This window comes from Triticum aestivum, chromosome 5B (genome assembly GCF_018294505.1).
Source record: "Triticum aestivum cultivar Chinese Spring chromosome 5B, IWGSC CS RefSeq v2.1, whole genome shotgun sequence".
NCBI classification, from domain to species: domain Eukaryota; kingdom Viridiplantae; phylum Streptophyta; class Magnoliopsida; order Poales; family Poaceae; genus Triticum; species Triticum aestivum.
The window spans coordinates 257620438-257642995 of NC_057807.1; the positions used below are offsets into that span (position 1 = coordinate 257620438).

General features: G+C 45.0%; 1 protein-coding gene and 2 pseudogenes across 2 annotated transcripts; 2 read left to right on the forward strand and 1 right to left on the reverse strand.

Moving 5' to 3' along the window:
• The first annotated feature begins 283 nt into the window (after nt 1-283).
• Nucleotides 284-3224, forward strand: LOC123111249 (protein LEAD-SENSITIVE 1-like; annotated as a pseudogene).
• Nucleotides 3225-3406: 182 nt separating this feature from the next.
• On the reverse strand, nt 3407-7958 carry LOC123111248 (uncharacterized). 2 transcript variants are annotated; one of them, XM_044532008.1, is made up of 13 exons: nt 7641-7958; nt 7383-7480; nt 7182-7264; nt 6934-7060; nt 6282-6342; nt 6013-6110; nt 5840-5924; nt 5665-5713; nt 5234-5335; nt 4785-4849; nt 4188-4269; nt 3981-4060; nt 3407-3892 (listed from the first exon to the last, which is right to left on the reverse strand). In XM_044532008.1, the coding sequence occupies exons 1-13, from the start codon at nt 7847-7849 to the stop codon at nt 3835-3837; spliced, it is 1197 nt and encodes a 398-aa protein (XP_044387943.1). In that variant the 5' UTR covers nt 7850-7958; the 3' UTR covers nt 3407-3834. The 2 variants fall into 2 exon arrangements, with proteins under 2 accessions (XP_044387943.1, XP_044387942.1); XM_044532007.1 differs by having other exon boundaries at nt 5590-5713; nt 7641-7954.
• Nucleotides 7959-8376: 418 nt separating this feature from the next.
• Nucleotides 8377-8810, forward strand: LOC123114734 (ribonucleoside-diphosphate reductase small chain-like; annotated as a pseudogene).
• Nucleotides 8811-22558: the final 13748 nt, after the last annotated feature.

The window sequence follows — 22558 nt, forward strand, 5'->3', positions numbered from 1 at the left end:
TGAAAAGGTGATTGCGCTTAGTCCTAGCCATGGGCAGCCCGGCCCGACGCTGCTTCCGGACCGGGCCTGGGCCTAGGTTTTGAGCCCAAAGGTCAGGCCGGGCCGTGGCCCGCTGTTTTTGCGCTTTACTGAAGAGGTCTGGCGGACTTTGTAGTGGCGGGCCAGGCTTGGGCCTGAAAAGTAGGCCCGACGGCTGGGGCAGGCCGGGCTCGGGCCTGAGTTTTCTACCTCGGGCTTAGTCGGGCCCGGCCGGCGGATGGCCAGGTATAATTTGCGCTAGACAAGGAAGAGAGTCGTGGGCGTCGCGGTCGGGGGCACGGACGCGGACGCCGGAGCAACGGCCGCTTTCTCGTGCCCTTTGCTTCCTTCCTAAACCTAACCAAGCAAGCAGCCCTAACCGATTGCCGTCTCCATCCGCGTTCATCCAGCCAGGGCATCCTTTGCCGCTAAGCAAGCGACACTTCGGGCGGGTTCGAGGCGGCGAGGGCTTGCGCGACGAGGATGACTGTAATGCTCTAGCCCCGGTGATCTCTGCCGTTTCAGATTGGGGAACTCGATTTCGATTTCGACCCCAGTGCTGGATTCGTCGATGGTGGGGGTGCTGTCGAATCGGGTGGACCGGGAGGCCCTCGCCGCCGGGGATCACATCTACTCGTGGAGAACCGCCTACATCTACGCCCACCACGGTCGGTAATCCCCTCATTCTTCCCCCCCAACCAGTCTCCCCTAACTATATCTGTCAATTGGTTCGTTGGTTGGCCGAGGATTAATTAAGCACCCTGCCACCATTAATCTCACGCCTGGTCCTCCGGGGTCACCTTGAAGACGCCCTGCAACAATAGATGTTAGGTTTGCCGGCTACAGATTGCGACGTGGGTCTGGGCTGCCCCCCCTGTTGAGGAAAAATTTCGTCAAATGACGGTCACCTTGAAGACGCCCTGCAACAATAGATGTCCTCATCTCTGAATCAGACTATTCGGCGGCCTCCCTCTGCAATGCCTTTTACCTAAATGGGGACTTAGGTTTGCCGGCTACAGATTGCGACGGGGGTCTGGGCTGGGCTGGCCCCCGTTGAGGAAGATTTTCGTCGAGTGATGAGGAGGGTTGTTCCCAATAACCATGCTCTTGCAAGTGTTGCTCTTCAGCGAAGAAGGATCGGCTCATTCTTGCTTCGCAGAGTGCGTCTGGGTTCATCAACTGTGGATGCCTATGCTTCAGCGCAGCACGATTGGCCACCTTTCCTTTAACCCAGCAGCACCAGCACCACTGGAGGCATGGTGGATGGGGCGCGGATGCGAATCCAGAAGGGGAACACATGATTTTTCAGACACCACGGTAATCATGGTCGTCTGGTATATCTGGAGTTTTGGGTAGGATCTCCTCTGCTATGTTGGATGTGGCATCAAGGATCCTAGTGAGGCAAGCACTCAGGTCAGGCTGGCGCGAAGGGGTTGGCAAGTTTTATGTGACTCAGATATAGCAGAAATTGTTCGTGTGGTTGTTCAATCTGGAGTTCTGGACTGTTAAGAATCTACGGCAAGCTTTGGCCATCCCGTGCATTTGTAATTTGGCTTTCGACCGCTTTCTAATTTCTATGTAATACAAAGGCCTGCAAAGCTTTTGCCGTTTTCTTGACTAGTGGGCTTTGAATGGCATCTTATAGATTGCTATCTTCCTTCTCAAGCCGCATTTCACTCACGCTCGTGCTGCCTGTGCTTGCTAGTTTTCTCCATGCATAAGCTCCTTACTGCAATACTTGTTCGTGATGTCTTGTACACATGTGCTAATATGTTGTCATAAATAATACAGTAGTACTGACTAGTTTGATCTTCCATTTTTCAGGGATATATGCTGGAGATGGAATGGTTATCCATTTTACGAGAGCGGCTGGACATGAAATTGGAACAGGAACATTCTTAGACAAGTTTCTGTTCAGCTCATCGCCGACTACGGCAGATGGCCCTCCTTGCGAGAAATGTGGGCACCTCATCAAGCCTCAGGGCGTCATAATGTCCTGTCTCGATTGCTTCCTGGACGGGGGCAGTCTCTACCTCTTCGACTATGCTGTGTCGCCCCCTTTCTTCCTCGCCAAAGCACGTGGAGGAACGTGCACTATGGCACCCTCTGACGCTGCAGCTTGTTGTCCACCGTGCCAAACACCTCCTCAACAATGGCTTTGGCATGTATAGCCTGTTTAAGAACAACTGTGAGGACTTCGCGATATACTGCAAGACGGAACTGCTCGTCGAGACTGCTTACAGCGTTGGGCGCAGTGGGCAGCTGGCGTCCCTGACGGCTGCTTTCAGCGCGGTGGCTTCTTCGCCGCTGCGTTTCCTGACAACTAGTGCTAGCGGTCTGGCAATTGTGACAAGCGGCATGTACTGCGTGGGGCGATATGTGTCAGACATGGGTGTTCGCCGTGATGTGATCAAGGTGCCTGTGGAAAGGCTTGTAGAGCACTGGGTGAACAATGTCACTCCTGCTCTTCCTCAAGGGGCCACACAGCCGGAGACGGCAACGCCAGGAGGCTCGCCGCTGCTACCAGGGGAAGGGGAGCTTGCTAAAATGGCAACACCAGGAGGCTCGCTGGAGCTACCAGGGGAAGGGGAGCTTGCTAAAACGGCAACACCTGGAGGCTCGCCGGAGCTACCAGGGGAAGGGGAGCTTGCTAAAATGGCAACACCAGGAGGCTTTCCGGAGCTACCAGGGGAAGGGGAGCTTGCTAAAACGGCAACACCAGGAGGCTCGCTGGAGCTACCAGGGGAAGGCGAGCTTGCTAAAACGGCAACACCAGGAAGCTCGCCGGAGCTACTAGGGGAAGGTGAGCTTGCTAAAGCGGCAACACCAGGAGGCTCGCCAGAGTTACCAGGGGAAGGGGGACTCGCTAAAAAGGACAGCCGTATTTAGCTGCGGTATTGCCGTTTGTCAATTTGTCTTTGTGAGGATTGCTGCTCAATTTCCTTACCAGTGTGTTCCATGCAATTCTTAATGTAAATTAATCTACCTCTGAAAGAGGTTGGTCGACTGGTTGTGACGATTTGCTGCTTAATCCACTTATTAGCTTGCTGCCTGTTCATGTAAATTAATCTACCTCCGAAAGTAGTAATACATCTATTTCGCTTGTATGGAATGTTATGATGTAAGGTGGGAACTTATAGCCAAGATTTGTCTTGGCACAAATTTGTATTAAACCATGTGATGTCATATATTTGTTGGTTCCATCATAATATCCATTGTTTTGTGTGCTCTTCCCCTTCCACAAGTATCCAATGGAGTTTCTGGTGCTTCCTGAAGCCTTTTCCTCGCAATAATGTATAGTATCACCTCTGTTCCGAATCAGTTTTAGATATTTCAATATGGACTATATACGTGCTGAAATGAATGAACAAGCACACCAAACACGTTCTTCAAAAAACACACACTAAAACACATTTATGTACATGTGATTCAGAAAAAAGTTAGAACATCTTATAACACGGAACGGAGGGAGTAACTCTTATGTTCTATCATCGTACTGTTCATGAATTCCTTCCCCAACTTGTCAAATATGCTAGCATGTCCTTTCTCAGTTGCAGTTTTGTAATGCTACATATATTGATCATTATGTTATTTACAGCATTTTCTAAAATGTCACACAGGAACGTTATGGAGAGGATTCTCCTTGCTGCAGTCTACACCGTACTAATTGTGGCTACTTTTTATCCTCGGTAATAACTCCAGAACTTCCGTAAGTTTCTCCAATATTCGATCGACAAAATTAGGATAGAGTTATAAACTGATCTATCCATGTTTTACTGTGTGCGTGTGTGTGCGTTTTCTTTTTCAGTTTCTTTCTCACACGTATATTCCTAGGATAACTTCCTTTGGATCAGTCTCTATCATCCATGAAGGCCTGCCAATCCAAGTGATATAACTATGTCAGCTACATAAACATTACGAGTTAACCACTTAAAATTGTGAAATCGGGTAGAGGAAATCACTTGTTCATCACGAAGTTTGTTGTTCCTTGGGACGCACGCTCCAGAAGCAGCTTCCTTGATTCAATTGCTATTCCCTCTGGCTGCATTACAAATAATTGAGATGATCTTAGAAAGTATGAATTAAGTTCTCTTATTTCTGTGAGGCGCGAAGGAATTTTTTTCTTGCAACTATTCCATTAGTTTTCCTTCTATCGGAGCACTACTCACCTCTTCCGGAAACCAAACACCTGGTTGTGTGCTTCCCTCCAGAACTGCTTGAACAAATGCAGCCGTTGAATGGCCCACCGATCTGCAAGTCCAACATAAGATGCTTATATGAGATGTAGATAGATTGACCAGAATAATATTGGGTACTTCTGAACTGAAAAGTACACCAGAACTTGTAAAATGAGCCATACAGTAAATATTGCCTAAATCTCGAGTATAAATTCCTAGGATTTGAGTTGTAAGTTCTGAGTATAACTTTTTCTGACAGTTGTGTTGTAACAGGTATTGCATGAAATCTGCATCGATCATTTCAAGTATTAAGAACAGATAAAGAAATCTCATTAGGTAGATGATCTCTCAGTTTAAATAGGCATGATTATAGAATTGTTTCCACCTAAACAAGTTTTGAAACCAATGGAAACTCTTGAATGCCGACTATAATTTCCTGGGACTCTGCTTTACTTGGAGGAAATTAATGTTAGGCTCAATACAGACGATGGGCAAATAATCTGATAGCTGGAAATAACTAATGGTAAATATCAATTAGGTAACGGATTTTGAGCATGCTCAATTGCTCATCCAGAAATGTGCACTTACACAGATAGTTTTCTATGAGAAAATAATCCAATAGTATTTCGGCCATTCGAACACTCCAAGTCTACCTGCACAAACAAAATAAGTTTGATCCAACAATATCATCAGTAGTTTCGCGTACTGCTCTGGACACAGCTTCAGTGGAATTAGTATGCTCTTACTACAGACCCTACGTGAGTACTAGTATGCTCTTACTGTAGACACAGCTTGAGTACGAGTAGTATGCTCTTACTGTAGACACAGCTTGAGTACGAGTAGTATGCTCTTACTGTAGATACAGCTTGAGTACGAGTAGTATGCTCTTACTGTAGACACAGCTTGAGTACGAGTAGTATGCTCTTACTGTAGATACAGCTTGAGTACGAGTAGTATGCTCTTACTGTAGACACAACTTGAATAACATTACAATGACTTGAATACAATTCTGAAATAGAGATAAAGGAAATACTTACTCTCATGGACACACGCTCTCCTACAATGCCATCAATGGCTCGAACAAGGGGATCAATTTCTTTAACCAACTTTCCAACCTTATCTTTATCCCTTAACAACTCCTAAAAAGGATCAAGTTGAAGTCAAGTATATATACTGCAAACTGGTACCAGCTCAACTACATCCTTAATATTGATACTTTTTTTCATCCCATTGACACAGATCGTATTGGTTAATTGCTTAAATTGCAGGAAAATACATGCTACTATATGTTTGCAACTTCCAATATCTTCAATTGGTATCACTAGAATAGCAATGTGAGCTTGAATGAAGGAACTTCATAAAGAGATAACTGAGAACTGGGAAGAATACATACAACAGGTAAAAATTTAGCGAAAGCCTCCATTCCCCAATTCCAGAAGAAAGGAGCAGTACCAAATCGAGCACTGACCGTTGGGACACCTAAAAATTTATGAGCACTCTTCACTTCAGGCAAATTCCTGAAATAGACGACAATGCATTTGCGGTATGTCAAAAGGCAAGCTATGATAAATAATAGTAGTGCATTTTTTTTACCACACTGGCTTCTGGTTTGTCAATTATAAGATAATGCCCAAAGTACTTACAGTAAGTAAACATCTCTCTTTCTGACCCCTTTTCCGAAATCAATGTTGAGAACTCCACTGTAGGGCTTCAATTTGATTTCTTCTCCTAAATAGGTAATTAGAATGAATTCATCATCTTTTCATCCTCACCGAGGAAGACCATAGGTGATTATTAACGAAAATTTCAAAAATACCTTTGTTATATGCAATTACATCCTCCCCAAGAAGCAGAAAACTTGTCGCCAATATTGTTGGGCCAGCACCACCAGAGCCTGCAGTATAATAGAAGAATCTAAAAAGGATTTAGCAATGTGGCCATAAATATGAGCCCGTAGGAATACTAGTAAGTAGTAAGGTCTGACATGAATAGATGCATCGAGAGTCAAATCAAACCGCCCCTTCTGTCCTTAATGCCTAATTTGATTTTTTTTTCCTTTTCCAGAAAATATAGAACTCCCCTAACCTTAGTCTTTCAGGCTCTCCATCTTCACTTCTTGCAGCACTCACAAGCTCAGCAGCCATCACTGTTAGAAAACAATACAGCACACGAATAAGCACTAAATGTTTAAGATGTGGCATTCTTCTCGTTCTCGATATCTGCAGCTATTCCTTAAATGAAGCATCGCGGTCCATAAAAACCACACACACTTTCGTAATGGAATAATGCATATGTGATCTAGTTTAGTACTTCGTTCCTTGGTTACATGAGGACATGGTAGTTATGTAACACTGCAATTTATATTAACATAGTTTCCGACAGCTTCACGTGTACGTATCTTTCGACTTTGACATATGAATACATGACACGAATCAATTTGGTGAATCCGCTCACAGTTACCGTGTTCCACCTTTTTACAGCACTAGCTTTGATTCATGCAATTTCTTTCCATTTGGGTACTGTTTAAAGAAACATTGCACCGAGCATTACTTTGGAATAGCATGTCATTGTCTTTAGTTACTACTATCAAGTTACGCAGTAGAGCAACAGCAAACATGGACATTTGTGGCAACGAATGGAAACAAGTCAAAGAGCATATAGCAATTACTGGAGATGTGGATGAAAAAAGTAGCAAGTCAAATTGATGGTGTTGTATGCCATGAATGTGAAGTAATACCATTGCTCACTCCAGGATATATGCCAGCGGTTGTAATAGCTGGAACACCTTGAGCTTTTGCTTCTTCATGAAAAGCTTTGGCTCTCCATGAATAGTCCATATCATCACAAACATCGATATATGCGGTCTGTTCACAAAAACTTAAGTGAGCCAACGGCCATTTCAGTTATTAAGTAAAATATCACCAAGTTCAAGGGATGCCGCAAAACTTATGCAGTTGTCCTCAGGGACAGGATGTTTTTAGCCACCTTAGTCGAAATCGCCGCTCGCAGGACGGTGCATTCAGCCTCCCTTTGGAAAGGCCCGGCAGTATGAACAACCAAGTCCACATCTGGGGAAAGTTCAAACCATTAGTCAGTTATATGTCCCGAGCCCCGTGGAGGAAAATTACACGTCTGTCTCAATGAAGCACAACATTAGCAAGTTTTGGTATAATTTGCATTACTGACCCTCTAGCGCTTTCTCCAACATGGCTGCGTTGCCAGTATCAATCTTCACAAACTCGGATTGCTCGCCAAGCTCAGATGCCAAAGATTCACCTTTCTCCCTGGCAAATTATAAGGCATATATGAACAGAGCGAAACTATATATTAATTGGCTCAAATGTGTCAAGCTGCTAACTTATTATATATCGAACTAAGAGGCGGTTCTCATTTGCAGCTGATCTGCTGATGGAATGCGAGTGAACTGAAGGATGTGGCAGTTACCGGTTCCTGCCGCCGATGAGGATGTTAAGGTCGGGACGGAGCTTGGAGAGCGCGGTGGCCGTGGAGCCGCCGACGCGGCCGGTGCCGCCGAGCACGAGCACGCGGGCGCTCGAGCGCGGCTTGCTCGGGGCAGCGGGCGCGGTGGCGGTGGAGGACGCGGCGGCAGGAGGGGTGCGGAGTGGCATGCATGCTCTGACCATGGCGGCCATGCTGCTGCACTGGGCTGGTGTTACGCGCGGCGGTCTGAGCCACCCATGCCAACAGGGGGACGAGAGGGTAGAGCCGTGGTTCGTGCAGGGGTGCGTGGATGTTGTTTAGCGGAGACGTGGAGGCTTGTGGGCCGTCGTCGATCAAACCTGCTCTATCAAAAGCAAAAGCAAAACGAAGGGCATGTTTGGTTAGCTGCACCGATTTTCGGTGGTTGCATGTAAAAAACAAGTCAGGCTAAGTGAAAACTGGTTGAGAAAATACAGAGTAAAATACGACATTTGCGTGTTGTTTGGTTGTCTGTATATGAGATCTTGTCATCATCAAAGCAATTTCCACCCGATGTTTGCTTGCATACATGCATAATAATTAAGAGTTAACAACTACAGTTAACAGAGAGATTACAGTAGAACGCACACGTGCTTCGACCGCAGACAGGACGACTACGGTAGAGGGAACCACGGGCACGACTAGTGGTCGGCGCCAGCGCCGGTGCCGGTGTACTAGCAGTCGCCCATCATCGCTGTCAATGAGGCCGGGCGTCACCTTCTCCAACTAGCTCATCTCCCGAGACGAGGGTCTACACTGCGACTTCGCATGCCTCCTCTATGACAACCTCTGCGGCAAGCTCGACAAGTCCTATGTTTTCAAGATCGTGTCCGAGGCCATGGATATCGAGAGGGAGTTTGTCTGTGATGCGCTCCCCTGCGCGCTCGTCGGCATGAACGACGACCTCATGAGCCAGTACATCGAGTTCGTTGCCGACAGCCTGCTCATGGCGTTGGGATGCAAGAAGCTGTACAATGCCACCAACCCATTCAACTGGATGGAGCTCATCCCCTGCAGGGCAAGACCAACATATTCGAGAAGCGCGTCAGCGAGTAGCAGAAGGCGTCCGTCATGTCCAACCTCAACGACGGCGTCATGACCCACAATGTCTTCAACATCGACATGGACTTATGATCAGTCTGAGGTCAGACAGCGAGGTGAAGCTACTCGTCAAATGAAACTTTAAACGGTCCACCGTGTGCCACGAATTTGTCAAAATTCGTCCAAAAAGGATCCAAATATAAACACGAAATTTAACATATACAGTGAACGAAACTATGATCCAATCGCTTGAATGGAATCAGAACATTGAGGTGCATCTTTTTCGTGTATAGCTTATCTCAAATCGAAGCATGGTTGTGTAGAAAAGAAGAGGCTAAGTGAAGAAGATTAAGAACCTGATTACCTGCAAACACCTACAACCAGAGCTACCCAAGTGCGCTCGAGAGTATCGCTTGGGCCTGCCTACCTGGAAACTGCTGATTAATTCCCAGCGATGCAGGCCCAGATATGCTTTAAAAATCATATGCTATACAAGCCCAACAATATTTGCATGTAACCAAACAACCAAACACCAAAAATATGTTGTATACAACGGTCTGGTTGCGCTTTTATGGGCAACCAAACGCACCCCAAAATAAATGATATGTCCGGAGACCTTTGCTTGAGGCATCCAACGTGCTTCATCAAATCACCCACAAACATCTGGACTCCAGACACTTTGGTGATCCAACATCGTGCATCAAATATCACTTGTAAAAAATATATGTGCATTAAATTCGTCTAAACACGTTCGAACGTCTGAAATCTAACAAACCAGGAGCAAAAGCTGGGGGAGAATGTTTGGTCATCCACTCCAACCAAAAACTCCATCTGGAGCCTCGTTTTTCTCAGTTCATCCCTCCCCCTTGCTCTGTATCCGCATTGTCAAAGGTCACCACCCAGGCTTTGTCAGGTCGCCACCGCTCCATTTGGATGCCCGCCTCACTTTGTGAGGCCTTCCATCTCCCCTGGCCCGGCCGCCGCACATGTACTATCTACCCCTAAAGATGTCATCCATGGCAGACACCATGCCCGAAAACTGCTCGACCAGATACCATAGCCAAAAAAATTGGCTACTTTTTTCTTATTTTGAAGCAAACCCTATGCATTTGGACACAGGGTACTTCTACGTCGACTTCATGGATTCATTCTCATCCTATTATGATGCATATGAGGATGAAACGATGATCATGGAGGCGTTCTTGAAGATGCGGACCATGCGGAGGAGCTTGTTCTCAAATTCAAAGGATCAATTATGGGACATCGAGTGTTGAACCGGACTAGGGCATGAGGCATATGATGCTAGTGGACAACTACTTTGTCCCCGATGCGCTATTCGAGCCCTATTTCCATCATCAATGTTGGAAGTGGCGAAATGTGTTTGATTGCCTCTACAATGGTGTCTGAGCATGTGATTACTACTTCATCTTGAAGAAGGATGCTATTGAAACCATTGAATTCTCTGGTTACAAGAAGTGCACCGCTGCATAGAGGATGCTTTGCCTATGGTATGGTTGCAGATTCGTGGAACGAGTATCTTTGGATGTCCAAACTCACATGCCTCGAAACCACGGCCAGGTTTGCTACTACAGTGGTCAAGGTTTAGACAGGGGGTGCTTGAGGGAACAATTTTCGAAGACACCACAAATAATGAGGACATGTCTACCTTGAATACGACCAAAAATATTGTATACATGCATATTTGTGAGGTGATTTCTTATAAGAATTATGCAATAATTTATTTATATTATTCGAAACAAAAATACTTCACCTATTTTTATTTCATGCCTAAATGCATAATTGTTGAACACTTGTACGAACCTAAAGTAAAAGGAAAAGATTATTTGTTGTTCAAGAAGTCGTCTTGCGTCAAATTAAATGATTTTGCACTATTCAAAAAGTCCTCTCATGTCACTTTTATTCTAAAAGAAGATAGAGTCCAAGTCCCGACGTTCTGAACTCAGATTCGGACTGCACATATATACCTGACTCAAAACGCCAAGAACTCTTTCATCCAGACTTCGAATTGGGTGATTCTTTTTTTTGTTGGAAGGTTTATTTCGTGCACTTTTCAACCCAATTGGATTCACCTTCAAATTCGTCTAGAGCATTGAGATATTGACAAAACAATCTCACGCTACAGCAGAATCCGAGTCAAACTACAAGTCCAAAGGTGTTGCATTACCTCCACTTGGACCCATTCGCCTTATACGATCTAGGGTTAGTTTTAGGCTGCTTTGGGATGTCATCCCACCTCCTTGGCCGCCACCCCTTGCTCATATATAAGTAGATTAATCTAGTAGCTTTTTCATTGGGTTTTGTTTAGTTAAAAGTTAGCCAACCGAACTTCGTGTACTTTGTTTGTGTCCAAAGACCAGACCAAGAATGCTTTCGGATACCCACTTTTATCAATACTTCATGTATATCTGTAATATTCAGATTGCATTATCATATTCTTGTTTGTTCTTTGATTGCATGCAGGAATAGACCTTCGTGGTCAGGCTGATCGTGCTTCCGGCATCGTCAGTAACCTCAGGAGATTGGTTTAGCGATTGCTAAGGCGCAATGTGGGTGCATGTTTGCAGTCGGATCGTCAAAGTTGCTCCTCCTCGTTCATGCCAAAAATTTCACCCGTTTCCAGCTCCTACTCGACGAGTCTGGTGGACTAGACTTCGAGAATGCGGTCTGGCACTCACTCAGATCACTCAGATCACGGTGTCCCCGTCAGTGCCCTCCTTCCCTCGCACCAGCGAGATGCTCATCTTCTTACTCTCACACAAACACCCACTCGACGAACCTCACGTAGCCACCTTACTCCTCTTCCGTTTTGGTGGCCATGCGCCTAATTTTCGCGTTTGTCGCTCGGCTGCAACGGTTTTCACTTTCGATGCCGCGCCCGCTGCCATCGCAACTCTTCTTGCGGCATGCTCGCCGATCTCCTCGCGACACTACTACGCCACCGTCTCCATCAAGCATCCATCCTTCTGCCGTGCCTCGCCTCAACAAAAAAAAAACTAACATGACGGCACTCTTGGCGCCGCCCTCTGTATATGCATATATACTTGTACTTTAATCTACATCCATCTATTCTCTAGTCTTTAGGGTTTTAGTGTTGGACATGACGGCTCCCCTATACATCTATATATTAGCACTGGATGCATGTGAATATACTTCTGTTGTATCCTATCATCTCTCTCTCTCTCTTTTTTGAAAAGGAGGAAGGCCCCCGCCTTTGCATCTGGTGTGATGCATGCAGCCACTTTATTAATTATCACAAAAACCTTACAATGTAGTACATCAGTAAGTCTGAAGCCACCATCTTGACAATATTTGTCGCTATTTCTATCCACTTGATGAAAGGATGCCGATAGACTGAGCCTAATACCAAATAGACCTCGCACCAAAGCCTAACATCTAAAACTAGAGACCCCAGCCAAACCACATACCTGGTCTATGGCACACACTAGTCCGACGCACTCTAAGAGGCCGCTGCCGCCGTCTTCCACCGATCCATCTTCAGAACAGGTACTGACGCCACGACCTTGGCAAGTCTGCCATCGACGCCACCACGACGGCAGACAGCGCCATCCTCCTGTGTGAATCCGCGTACACACATCGAACGGCGAGACTCCACTGCGACATGCCGCCGAGATCCACAGTCGTCGATGCGTAAGATGAAACACTGCTCCACCAAAGATGTTGTCCGCTAGTCCCTTCAGCCCGTGCGCACCTCCAAGACTGACGTCCCAAGGGGGAAACAACGCAAGAGCGTCGCCGTCATCCGATCTACCGACCTAGGGTTTCCCCCGGAGTAACAGATAGAGGTCTGGAACTTCTCCACGACGATGTCTTCAAGAAGAGAACGACACATAAGAGAGCCGTCATCGCCGGCCTTGGCATCTAGCCGAGCGCAAGGTTTTCACCCAGTTTTGTTCGAAGAACATCCATCAAGTAAGTATGGATCGCCGCCATCTCTACATGGGACTGGAAGTAGGATCCAGGCCGCCGCCGCCTGACCAGCCAGCAGCTGCACCGCGCGAGCAGCAGGGCCGCCCGAGAAGGTCCCCAGCCACGACACTAGAGAGCCCTACACCAGATCCTGCCGCCGGCCGAGGAGAGGACGATGCCACATACGCCCATCAGCCACCGCCGCCAGTCCGTGTCGTCGCGCCGCCACGCCCCACGCCCGCGCCGCCCTAGAAGAAAGCGTCTCGCGCTGCCATCCTTGGGCAGGAGGAGAAGAAGGCCCCGCCATCGCCCAGGACGAGCGGGCTTTGTCCGGTGACCGGCGCCGGCGGCAGCGAGGAGGGGCAGAGGAGGGAGGAGGGGTGAGGGGCGGCAGATCTGGGCTCCCCCGGCTGCCCACGGGGACGGCGCGAGGAGAGGGGAGGGGCAGGGGAGGGGCGGCAGATCCTATCATCTCTCTGCACACAAGAAAATATCAGTATTGCCACTACAACCGAGATAGCCCGAAGCAATGGAGCACAATCAACCGGATCGACAACCATGATCCACTGGACAAAAGAACCATAGGTGGCAGTCATATCGTCTATGATAGACACACCAAGACGGAGATATAAGCGATATAGATATCAAGACTTCAGCATCACAAACATGTATCTAAAAAATTAAACAAAAGAATTTTTTCTAAAAAGTAATTAAACTATTTCCTCCATCTCAAAATAAGTGTCTTAACTTTAGTAAAACTTTGTATTAAAATTAAATTTAGTATAAAGTTGAGACATCTTATTGTGGGAGGTATTTTGGGACTGAGGGAGTACATTCCTACTTGACAGGTCATTAAAAAAATTTTCTTGTCGATTTGGCCTCGTGTTCTCTAGCCGGCGGCTTGGTCGGATATCCATCGGTCTGCTGCCCACGTAGGAGCAGTAGCATGGCGAGAGAGACTGAGGTCCATCTGAATTCGCAGCCCCTGATACTGGTAGATCACCGGGACGAGAAGAAATGAAACCACGTGCCTGCCCACCTGGGCGCTTCCTGCTCATTCCTGCCCGTCGTACATTACTTACCCAGGACGTGTTCCTCGCCCAAAAAAAGTTTACCCAGAACGTGTCACAGACGCGCCTGGCGCTGCGGTCACACAAGCCAGGATATGCATGGGCGCATGGCCTGCCCATGGCGACTTCGTCGAGAGTCACCAAATCCATGTTGCCCGCCCCGTCCCCCCACCCCACCCTCATCTCATAAAAACTGGTGCGACCCGCACCTGCTGCCAGCCTTCACCGTTTGAAAAGACGAGAGAGAAAGCCTCCGAAGGAATACCACCTCGCTGCGATTCCCCGCACCCACCCAATTCCCAAGCACCGCCGCCACGCTATCGCCTGTCCGAGTACCCCTAAGGTGGCGACGGAGGAGGCGGCTACAGGGCCCCTTCGCCCTACGGATCCTCCCCCGCATCCTCGGCCCTGTCCTACGGCGACAAGCCTCCCAAGGGACCGAAGGAAGGACTCTCATTTGGTGCCTCCTAACACCCAAAAAAGAGAACATCTCACCAACACACAAGACACCGTCAACGCTGCCACCGCCATCAAGATGGTCTGAAGCGTTCTCTATCGGATCAACAACCATGATCCGCAGGACAAAAAAAACCATAGGTGCTGGTCATATCGGCCATGATAGCCATATTGTGCCTCCTCGGGGCAAATGGTAAGTGTTGAAAAGTCTAGTATTTTCTTTATTCCCAATACGAAGGTGGAAGATAAGACACAAATTTATACAATTCTGAATATTATGACTGAAGCATTTAATGGTAAACATTTGGGTTTGCCTACAAATATGGGTATGGACAAAAGTGATTGTTTCTAATTCCTGATCGATCAAATTATTATGAAAATAAGTGGATGGAAAGAAAAATTGTTATCCCCTGAAGGAAAGGAATATTGTTCAAATCAGTTGTACAAGCTATCCTAGCTTATACCATGTCCGTCTTCAAAATTCTGAAAAAAATTGTAAAGGAATTATTGACGCAATTTCACAATTTTGATGGGGTGACGAGGACAACAAAAAGAGAATGAATTGGATGGCGTGGTGGAAGATGTGTGTACCAAAATATCAAGGAGGTATGGGTTATAGAGTTATACATTGTTGCAATCTGACTTTGTTAGCCAAACAGGCATGGCGCCTGATTGATAATCCCGAGTCCTTATGTGCATCGATCTTAGAGAGCTAAATATTTCCCTAAAGGGGATTTATTGGATGCAAAATTAAGAAAGGCTCCTCTTTTACTTGGCAAAGTGTTATGGCGGGAGTAAACTCACTAAAAATGGTTATATCTCGCGGGTTGGAAATGGATAAAATATTGATATTTGGAGAGATGCATGGATCCCGAATTATGTGAATAGGAGGGTCATTACTCCGAGAAGGGGGCACCTTATGTCAAGGGTTTCTGATCTCATTGATCCAGTCATGAATTCTTGGGATGAAGATTTGGTGAGACAAACGTTATGGCAAATTGATGCTCAAAGGATGCTAGCAATCCCCCTCCCCCCCCAATGCATAATATGTCGGATTTCATTGCTTGGAGTTATACAAAAAATGGTGCTTTCACTGTACGATCAACTTATTTGGAGGAATGGAACAACCAACATGGAACAAAATTGCAACATGCTGATGGTATGGGAAGAATCAATGATAATCCTATTTGGGGCAAGGTTTGGAAATTATCTTGTCCGGCAAAGGCAAAAAAAATTCATCTGGCGTACTGTCGTGGTTTTGTCACGGCAGATGTCCTCGTGAAAGGACTTAGTCGTAGGCCATCGCCGCTAGGTGATTGCTTGAACGGGTTTGATCGGAATCGAGAGACAAAGATTTACCTAGGTTCGGCTCCTCACGGTGGAGGTAAAAGCCTACATCCTGCTTTGTGTTTATTCATGATAATGATCTCGATTACAAGGGTGCGACTTGGCTAACCTAGTACTCTGGAGCTTGTAACTTAACCCTTTAGCCTCAGGGGCTCCCCTTTATATATATAGGTGGAAGGCCGAGGCTTACAATAGAGTTCGGGTCGTATTACGATCCGTGACCTAACATGTTTTCTATTCGTCTTGCTCCTTAAGCAAGGGAGCTTCACGTGGCATCTTGTAATTCTGGGCTACGAGCCACCGTCTTCAAGTACTGGCCCATGAGTTGGCCCACTTTACAAGCCGCCCTATAGGACTTGAGGTCTTGAATGCCACAACCAATCTTGACTCCTGCTCATTAAGTCGCTAGTAAAGTAACCCGACCCAATTAGACGGGTCATATCGTGGGGTTATACCCCAAACATTAGCCCCCAGACTGATTTGAATTCATTCATGTCAATCTTCAACCTAATTAACATGGCGGGTCATCTTCCATTCTTTGAAACTGTATCACGACCGGGTCATCAATTTCGGCTTAGATAATTCACACTTGCCGTTTTCCCTGTCTTCCGCTCATGACGTCATTTCCGGATTTCCGGGAGCTCTAGCATGACATCACAACGGATCTTTGTGTATATCCGCTAGGCCCAAAAATCGAGGCGCCCATTGCTCAAAAAGTTACCATGGCTCCTCTATTTTCGCGCCTGCCTCTTACTCTTCTCTTTTTTCCTTATAAATATACACCAGGGGTCCCTTTTTACTTTTACTTCTTCGCCTCTGCGTTTTCTTCCTGCTTTGCGCTCGAGCTCTCCCGCATCTGAAATGCCGCCGCGCCCGTTCGACCTCATCAGCCTCCGCGTCTAGGACCACAACACCGACCAGGAATCACCAGAGCTCGACCGAACTCCTCTGCCACCTTCTACTATAGCCATGTATGTCTGTACTTCCTCCTTAGATCCACATTATCCCCTTCATAGTTCATCGGAGTACGTCCATGTTCATAGATTTTTCATTGCTATTGCTCTTTATATCTAGTCCCAAGTACTCCCCTTGTACAAAATACTCTAATGCTAGTTGTAGTACCATTTTTGCATCCAATAGCTTCGGATCCTCATTAAAGACCATGAGCAGACTGTCTAGCACTTCCACTGTCCACCTTAGGTTTAGCAGATATTTTCCTTTTTGAACTGTTTGTTAGATCCATAATCGCCACCATTTCAGCAGAAACTTGTTTGTCCAACACTTAGCTAAAAATCAGGATTCCCCATTTACAATGAGTCGCCTTATATCTTTCTGGCTTGTTATGACATATCACAACCCGCCTGTCTTGATATCATAATTGTTCTTCTACTAGGCCGACTTGTAACCTTTGCCAACTCTTTAGAAATCAAATAGCCATGTTGATTTGCCCCTTAATCATAACCATTTTACTGCGCTGCCAAATTAACATGTAAACCACTAGGCGATTTGTCATTCATAAATGACCCGCCATTTATATTTTCTCCGCAGTTCTTGATCTTATGCGACTCATCATCTCAAAAACTATGACTTACAACTGGGCAAAGTCTAAAGTCACCAAGCTTGTACTTGATAGCCTTGTGACTCAAGGTCTTCTGCTAGATCAAAATGTTATTAGCTGGGGAGTACCGGGAGGAGAGAACCCGCCCCAGCCTGGCCAAGGAGAGATCGTTGTCTTTCTGGATCATGTCCAGAGGGGTTTTACGCCACCCGTCTCAAAATATCTTAGGGATTTCAGCTACCTCTTGAGCTTGCGTTGGTTTTTTCCTTAAAGAGGAAAGGATGATGCAACAAAGTAGAGTGAGTATTTCCCTTAGTTTGAGAATCAAGGTATCAATCCAGTAGGAGATAACGCACAAGTCACCGAATACCTGTACAAACAATCAACAAACTTGCACCCAACATGATAAAGGGGTTGTCAATCCCTTCACGGTTACTTGCAAAAGTGAGACATGATAGAGATATATAAACGACAAAGTAAATATTTTTGGTATTTTTGGTTTATAGATCGAAAAGTAAAAGATTGCAAAATAGTAGATCGGAAACTAGTATTAGGGAAAAGAGAACTTGTATGATGGAAAAGAGATCCGGGGGCCATAGGTTGCACTAGTGGCTTCTCTCAAGATAGCAAATAATATGGTGGGTGAACAAATTACTGCCGAGCAATTGATAGAAGAGCGCATATTTATGACGATATCTAAGGCAATGATCATGAACATAGGAATCACGTCCGTGTCAAGTAGACCAAAACAATTCTGCATCTACTACTATTACTCCACACATCGACGGACTCCTGCCTGCATCTAGAGTATTAAGTTCATGAAGAACAGAGTAGCGCATTAAGTAAGATGACATGATGTAGAGGAATTAACTCAAGCAATATGATGAAAACCCCATCTTTTTATCCTCGATGGCAACAATACAATATGTGTCTTGCTGCCCCTACTGTCACTGGGAAAGAACACCGCAAGATTGAACCCAAAGCTACCTAGCGAAAGTACGGACCATGGGCCTCACTTTTAAGCATTCCAATTTTTTGTGCCCGTTTACCATTTGCTACCTTAATGTTTTTATTTATTAAGATTATAAAAATATATTTCTACCATCCATATTACACTTTTATCACCATCTCTTTGCCGAACTAGTGCACCTATACAATTTGCCATTGTATTGGGTGTGTTGGGGACACAAGGGATTTCTTGTATTTGGTTGCAGGGTCGTTTGAGAGAGACTATCTTCATCCTACACCTCTCACAGATTGATAAATCTTAGGTCATCCACTTGAGGGAAAATTGCTACTATCCTACAAAACTCTGCGCTTGCAGGCCCAACGCGTGTCTACAAGAATAAAGTTGCATAGTAGACATCAAAGGTATATGATGGGTGTATGGTACCGGCAAAAGTTGCGCGGCACAAGAGAGGCTAGCAATGATGGAAGGGTGAGAGTGCGTATAATCCATGGACTCAACATTAGTCAAAAAGAACTCACATACTTATTGCAAAAATCTATTAGCCATCAAACAAAGTACTACGCGCATGCTTCTATGGGGATAGATTGGTAGGCAAAGACCATCGCTCGTCCCCAAGCGCCACTCATAAGGAAGACAATCAATAAATACTCCATGCTCCAAGTTCGTTACACAACGGTTCACCATACGTGCATGCTACGGGACTCACAAACCTCAACACAAGTATTTATCAAATTCACAATTACTCCACTAGGATGACTCTAATATCACCATCTTCATATCTCAAAACAGTCATAAAGAATCAAACTTCTCATAGTTTTCAACGCACTTTATATGAAAGTTTTTATTATATCCCTCTTGGATGCCTATCATATTAGGACTAAATATATAACCCAAAAAAATTACCATGCTGTTCTAAAAGACTCTCAAAATAATATAAGTGAAGCAAGAGAGTTAAAAAAATTCTATAAAATAAAGCCACCACCATGCTCTAAAAAGATATAAGTGAAGTACTAGAGCAATATTGCCTAGCTCAAAAGATATAAGTGAAGGACATAGAGTATTCTAATAAATCACGATTCATGCATGTCTCTCCCAAAAGGTGTGTACAGCAAGGATGATTGTAGTAAACTAAAAAGCAAAGACTCAGATCATACAAGATGCTCCAAGTAAAACACATATCATGTGGTGAATAAAAATATAGCCTCAAGTAAAGTTACCGATAGACGGAGACGAAAGAGGGGATGCCTTCCGGAGCATCCCCAACCTTAGGCTTTTGGTTGTCCTTGAATATTACCTTGGGGTGCCTTGGGCATCCCCAAGCTTAGGCTCTTGCCACTCCTTATTTCATAGTCCATCAAATACTTACCCAAAACTCGAAAACTTCACAACTCAAAACTCAACAGAAAATCTCGTGAGCTCCGTTAGTATAAGAAAATAAATCACCACTTTAAGGTACTGTTGCAAACTCATTTTTTATTTATATTTGTGTAATATCTACTGTATTCCAACTTTCCCATGGTTCATACCCCCCCGATACTACACATAGATTCATCAAAATAAGCAAACCACACGCAGAAAACAAAATCTGTCAAAAACAGAACAGTCTGTAGCAATCTGTAACTCTCGAATACTTCTGTAACTCCAAAAATTCTGAAAAATTAGGAAGTCCTGAGAAATTTGTTAACAAATCCAGAGCAAAAAGAATCATCTCAAAATCACGATTCCGTGAATTTTGAAAATTATTTTCGTGGGCGCAAAAGTTTCTGATTTTCAGCCAGATCAACACAACTATCACCGTAAGCTATCATAAAGGTTTAACTTGGCGCAAACACTAATTAAAACTTAAAACCACATCTAACCAAAGGCTAGATGAATTATTTATTACTAAACAGGAACAAAAAGTAAAGAACAAAAATAAAATTGGGTTGCCTCCCAACAAGCGTTATTGTTTAACGCCCTTAGCTAGGCATAAAAACGCGAATAGATCTAGGTATTGTCATCTTTGGCATGCAATTCTTCAATTGAACACACATAATCCTTAGGAGACTCTTTGGTTTTATCAATGATCAAACTCCTAGGCAAAAAATCAAGAAATTCATTCGTGGCAAAAGGTTCCTTAATAATATCAAAAAGATTGGGATGAACACTTATTGATTTGAGATCTTCATTATCTTTTCCAGAAGATTCACCCTTATTCTTAGGAACGTAAGTAAACTTGGCAAACTTTGTAGGAGGAAGATTTTGAGTAGTTTTAACGGAGGAAAAAGCGGAACCCAAGTTGATAATAATATCTTCAAGTTTACCAATTCAAGTAGAATCTCGGTCTATCTTTTCATTAACTGTGGGTTCCTTTTCTCTAAGACTCTTTAAAGTAACTCCTACTTTACATCCATATTGATAAATATGATTATGAATCTTTTTATCCATATTTTCAATCAACTCTACGGTAGCAATTTTATTCTCAATAATATCAAGTCTTTGCATCACATGTTCCAAGGTTAAAATAATTCCGTTGATCAAAAGAGGTGGTGGGCCTAGCAACTCTATCATGACATTGTAAGAATCAGAAGTATGACTCCCCAAGAAATTTCCCCCAGTAATTGTATCTAGAACATATCTATTCCAAGGAGTAACACCCACATAAAAATTGCAAAGAAGAACGGCAGTTGATTGATTTTGAATAGATCTATTTTGAGCATTGCAAATTCTATACCAATCATCTTTTAGATTTTCTCCATCCCTTTGTTTAAAGTTGAGGACCTCATTATCGGGAGTGTTAACAACGACGGGAGGACAAGCCATGAAATCGAATCAAGTGATCTAACACACGAGCACACAGAAAAGGAAGCGAAGAAAGACGAACGGAAGAGAGGCGAAGAAAAGGCAAAAAAAATCGAAAATCGTTTTAGAGGTGGGGGAGGAAAATGGGAGGCGAATGGCAAATAATGTAATGCAAGAGATGAGAGTTTATGATGGGTACTTGGTATGGCTTGAGTTGACGTAGATCTCCCCGGCGACGGCGCCAGAAATTCTTCCTACTACCTCTTGATCTTGCATTGGTTTTTCCCTTGAAGAGGAAAGGGTGATGCAGCAAAGTAGAGTAAGTATTTCCCTCAGTTTGAGAACCAAGGTATCAATCCAGTAGGAGACAACACACAAGTCACCGAATACCTGCACAAACAATCAACAAACTTGCCCCCAACGTGATAAAGGGGTTGTCAATCCCTTCACAGTTACTTGCAAAAGTGAGATCTGATAGAGATAGATAAACGGTAAAGTAAATATTTTTTGTATTTTTGGTTTATAGATTGGAAAGTAAAAGATTGCAAAATAGTAGATCGGAAACTAGTATCATGGAAAAGAGAACTTATATGATGGAAAAGAGACCCGAGGGCCATAGGTTTCACTAGTGGCTTCTCTCAAGATAACAAATAATATGGTGGGTGAACAAATTACTGCCGAGCAATTTGTGACGCCCCCGATTCAATCGTACACTAATCATGCACGCAAATGTGTACGATCAAGATCAGGGACTCATGGGAAGATATCACAACACAACTCTACAAATAAAATAAGTCATACAAGCATCATAATACAAGCCAGGGGCCTCGAGGGCTCGAATACAAGTGCTCGATCATAGACGAGTCAGCGGAAGCAACAATATCTGAGTACAGACATAAGTTAAACAAGTTTGCCTTAAGAAGGCTAGCACAAACTGGGATACAGATCGAAAGAGGCGCAGGCCTCCTGCCTGGGATCCTCCTAAACTACTCCAGATCGTCGTCAGCGGGCAGCACGTAGTAGTAGGCACCTCCGGTGTAGTAGGGGTCATCGTCGACGGTGGCGTCTGGCTCCTGGACTCCAGCATCTGGTTGCGACAACCAGAAAGAGAGGAAAGGGGGAAAAAGGGGGGAGAAAGCAACCGTGAGTACTCATCCAAAGTACTCGCAAGCAAGGAACTACACTACATATGCATGGGTATATGTGTAAAGGGCCATATCAGTGGACTGAACTGCAGAATGCCAGAATAAGAGGGGGATAGCTAGTCTTATCGAAGACTACGCTTCTGGCAGCCTCCGTCTTGCAGCATGTAGAAGAGAGTAGATTGACGTCCTCCAAGCAGCATCTCCAAGTAGCATCTCCAAGTAGCATCTCCAAGTAGCATCGCATAGCATAAACCTACCCGGCGATCCTCTCCTCGTCGCCCTGTAGAAAAGCGATCACCGGGTTGTCTGTGGAACTTGGAAGGGTGTGTTTTATTAAGTATCCGGTTCTAGTTGTCATAAGGTCAAGGTACAACTCCAAGTCGTCCTGTTACCGAAGATCACGGCTATTCGAATAGATTAACTTCCCTGCAGGGGTGCACCACATAACCCAACACGCTTGATCCCATTTGGCCGGACACACTTTCCTGGGTCATGCCCGGCCGCGGAAGATCAACACGTCGCAGCCCCACCTAGGCAAAACAGAGAGGCCAGCACGCCGGTCTAAA

Bases quoted from the DNA above. Each gene is read 5' to 3' on its own strand.
- LOC123111248 (XM_044532007.1), bottom strand. From the start codon at position 7,849: ATGGCCGCCATGGTCAGAGCATGCATGCCACTCCGCACCCCTCCTGCC. The intron at 7,265-7,382 runs GTCAGTAATGCA...AACTTTCCCCAG, and splicing joins GTTGGAGAAAGCGCTAGAGG to ATGTGGACTTGGTTGTTCAT. The intron at 7,061-7,181 runs GTGGCTAAAAAC...TTTTGTGAACAG, and splicing joins GAGCGGCGATTTCGACTAAG to ACCGCATATATCGATGTTTG.